This window comes from Odontomachus brunneus, unplaced genomic scaffold (assembly GCF_010583005.1).
Source record: "Odontomachus brunneus isolate Ranch 3 - 2012 unplaced genomic scaffold, Obru_v1 Obru_scaffold_210, whole genome shotgun sequence".
In the NCBI taxonomy this organism is placed as follows: Eukaryota; Metazoa; Arthropoda; class Insecta; order Hymenoptera; family Formicidae; genus Odontomachus; species Odontomachus brunneus.
Window position 1 is genome coordinate 210,568 of NW_022639660.1, and position 2,878 is coordinate 213,445.

The following is a 2,878-nucleotide window of genomic DNA, read 5'->3' on the forward strand; positions in this document are numbered from 1 at the left end:
GAAATTTCCAGCACTTTGACATAGAATACAAAATATCTCGTAAAATATTCATCTTTCGGTTATCTTGTCTTAATGCTTTTTTGCGCAGAATAATGAGACAAATTAATTAGCTTAAAAAAAAAAAAAAAAAATTTTTTTAAATAAATAAAAAAATATATATATATGTATGAACTTACTCATTGTGCATCCTCTCCATTATGCTTTGTAGGTCTGCATTGACATTGGTACCTCCAATTTCTGCTGTATAATGGATCAGTTGTAGCTCATTCTGTGCGTATGGTTGCGACTGGGTGTGTGTTTGGGAATGTATATGTGGCTGCGAGTCTACATGTTCTTGTAAATATGTATGTGGCAATGAGTCCATGTGTTGTTGTGAAGGCATGTTTGGTTGTGAGTATGTACGTGACTGTGATCGCATCAGTAGCTGTGATGGCATCAGTGGCTGTGACTGCGTGTGCGGCTGTAAGAGAGTGTGTGGCTGTGACTGCATGTGTGGCTGTGAGTGCGTTTGTGGCTGCATGTGTGACTGTGAGTGCATTTGTGGGTATGATATAACGGAATTGTGGATATCACACTCTTTGTCTTCTAAAATTCTTCTGATTTCCTCTGCATCATCTTCGATGTCAACTTGGGCTCTTTGTACAACTTTTTTCTGCGGAGTTTCATCTGAATTTGTAGTTTGGTACCGCTGTGGTTTGGCAACATAACGTTTTGGCCGATCCATCACTGTAAGTACAAGAACATATCAAACATATGAAAGTACATAATTTATACTATGGATGTACTGTACAATAGTACAATTTTAATAAATATATTATTATTGAAAAGTCACTTCACATACTGTACCAACTGTCTTATTCTCAATGTTTACGTATTTCTCACTGTATAATGCACATAACTTTGCATAAAATCATTTAAATTATTTCTGAGAACGTTTCATAATTTTGAGACGAAGGTAAAAAAGTAATTACATGCATAACATTGGTGTAACTGAATGTAGCGATTCCAGGAATTAGCAAAATATATAATGTAATACTATATTGATCCATACTTACGTATTTAGTGAGTCTTCCGTGTGGATAAATAAATATTCCTTTATTGCGGCTTATTATTGCACGTTAATAAAGATCGCATTGGAACGAAACGAAAGCGATGAAATAATGGCCGCCGTACAAATCTTTTGCTGTGGACGAAGGTGCATTCCAGAAATCGAACAAGCGGAACGGAACAGCAATAGAGCAGAGATAGAGCCAATCAGAATGATTAAGAATGGTTGCGTTCAGAAAACATAGCTGATCAGTGAGCGGTCAGTGATTATTGGTCCTTACTGTTAGATCCCTAACTTTAGACCAATTACGTTGACTAATTACTCAACCGTTGTGTAATCGTTGTGTCTCCTGAACGCAACCAATAATTGAGAATTATTTTGATTGGCAGAGAAGTAACTTGTTCCAGTTCCATTTCATAGAAGAAGGAGAAGAAAAATAAGTATGCATGCGCAGGAGCTTGAGCGCTCAGTGCAGTGATGCAAGTATATATTAATTATAAAATAATTTAAGTTCTTTTACAACACAAATATACGGGAGCGGTGCACTTGGACACGGTGCATTTGGACACAGCCAATCACAGCACCGTGTGATTAGAGACATTTGTAGGGTCCCTTGGAACAGCGACTTGTGATTGGACTGTGTCCAATTGCCCCGTGTCCAACTGATATACACCCCAAATATATAATATTATACATATAATATTTGACAAAAAATAATGTTTATTGCAAAATAAAAGCAATTTAAACAATTAATTTTGCCTTCCTTGTTACTTCATTATTTTATTTTACCCATTACAATAAAATTTTTGAAGGAGCAATGCTACTTACACGATATCGTAAAGCATTCATATTCAAAAGCTCTTTAAGTACTCATTTCCATGACCTCGTTATGTGCTCATTTCCATGACCTATTTATGTTTTCACAAAACGACGCATTGGTCAACATTATATCATTATGACTTCTTCCAGAGACGTTTTTCTGAACTCATACTCTCAAATGTGAGTTTTTTAAGAGCTGTTTTTATTAATATTTTGCTTACTGGGTAGGGACTTTTTTCAAAAAATTTTGATTTATTCTCCAGCAAAGCTAATACTTTTAAATGTTGTTATTTCATTTGTTTCAGATTATTACACGTGCTGTAATGTTGTTCGCCAGTTACAGACGTCTATGAACACCACGCACAAAAAATCAGACCACGCACGAAATTTCAATTTTTCTTTTAATAAAAAAATAATTTTTTTATATTTGAAACAATAATAAGTAATATGTTGAAAACTCTGTAACGATATTTTTATCCATTTTTTAAATAAATTTCGTAAAAACCCATTTTCCGACTACATTAACCAAAACTTCTGCGTAATCTTCATATCATTAAGCGTCGTCTATAATGAGAATTTAAGCCATAACATTTAAACTTTCAGCCCTAAGTCGTAAGAAATTGGCCAATCACACTCGATTATTTTTCTTATAATTGAAATCGCGACATCTATAGGATATCCATGAGATGTATTTTGGATATTTATTCTATACGGGTATCCCATTTAATAGCGTATATTTGGCACTTCATAACATTAAATAGCCTACGAAACGACAGGATCTGCGCGCAATCTGCCGCCAATCTGCCGTTAGAGTCTGTCTGCAGGCTCTGCGCGCAATCTGCCGTCAGTCTGTCGTCAGAGTCTGTCGACAGACTCTGCGCGCAGTCTATCACCAATCTGCCGTTAGAGACTGATAAAACAGATTCTGTGTGCAGTCTGTAGTCATTCTGCCAACAGACACTGTTGACAGACTCTGCGCAAAATCTGCTCACGCAGGTTTGGCTATCTGGG

At 36.0% G+C, this 2,878-nt stretch overlaps 1 protein-coding gene across 1 annotated transcript; it reads right to left on the minus strand.

Annotated features, from left to right (window-relative positions):
* Positions 1–151: 151 nt before the first annotated feature.
* On the minus strand, positions 152–1,376 carry LOC116852265 (cip1-interacting zinc finger protein-like). The gene is made up of 2 exons (XM_032832455.1): positions 1,056–1,376; positions 152–726 (listed from the first exon to the last, which is right to left on the minus strand). Exon 2 carries the CDS (start codon positions 722–724, stop codon positions 173–175), a length of 552 nt encoding a protein of 183 aa, XP_032688346.1. The 5' UTR covers positions 725–726; positions 1,056–1,376; the 3' UTR covers positions 152–172.
* Positions 1,377–2,878: the final 1,502 nt, after the last annotated feature.

Excerpts from the sequence above, each read along its gene's own strand:
- LOC116852265 (XM_032832455.1), bottom strand. The coding sequence starts at position 724 with ATGGATCGGCCAAAACGTTATGTTGCCAAACCACAGCGGTACCAAACT.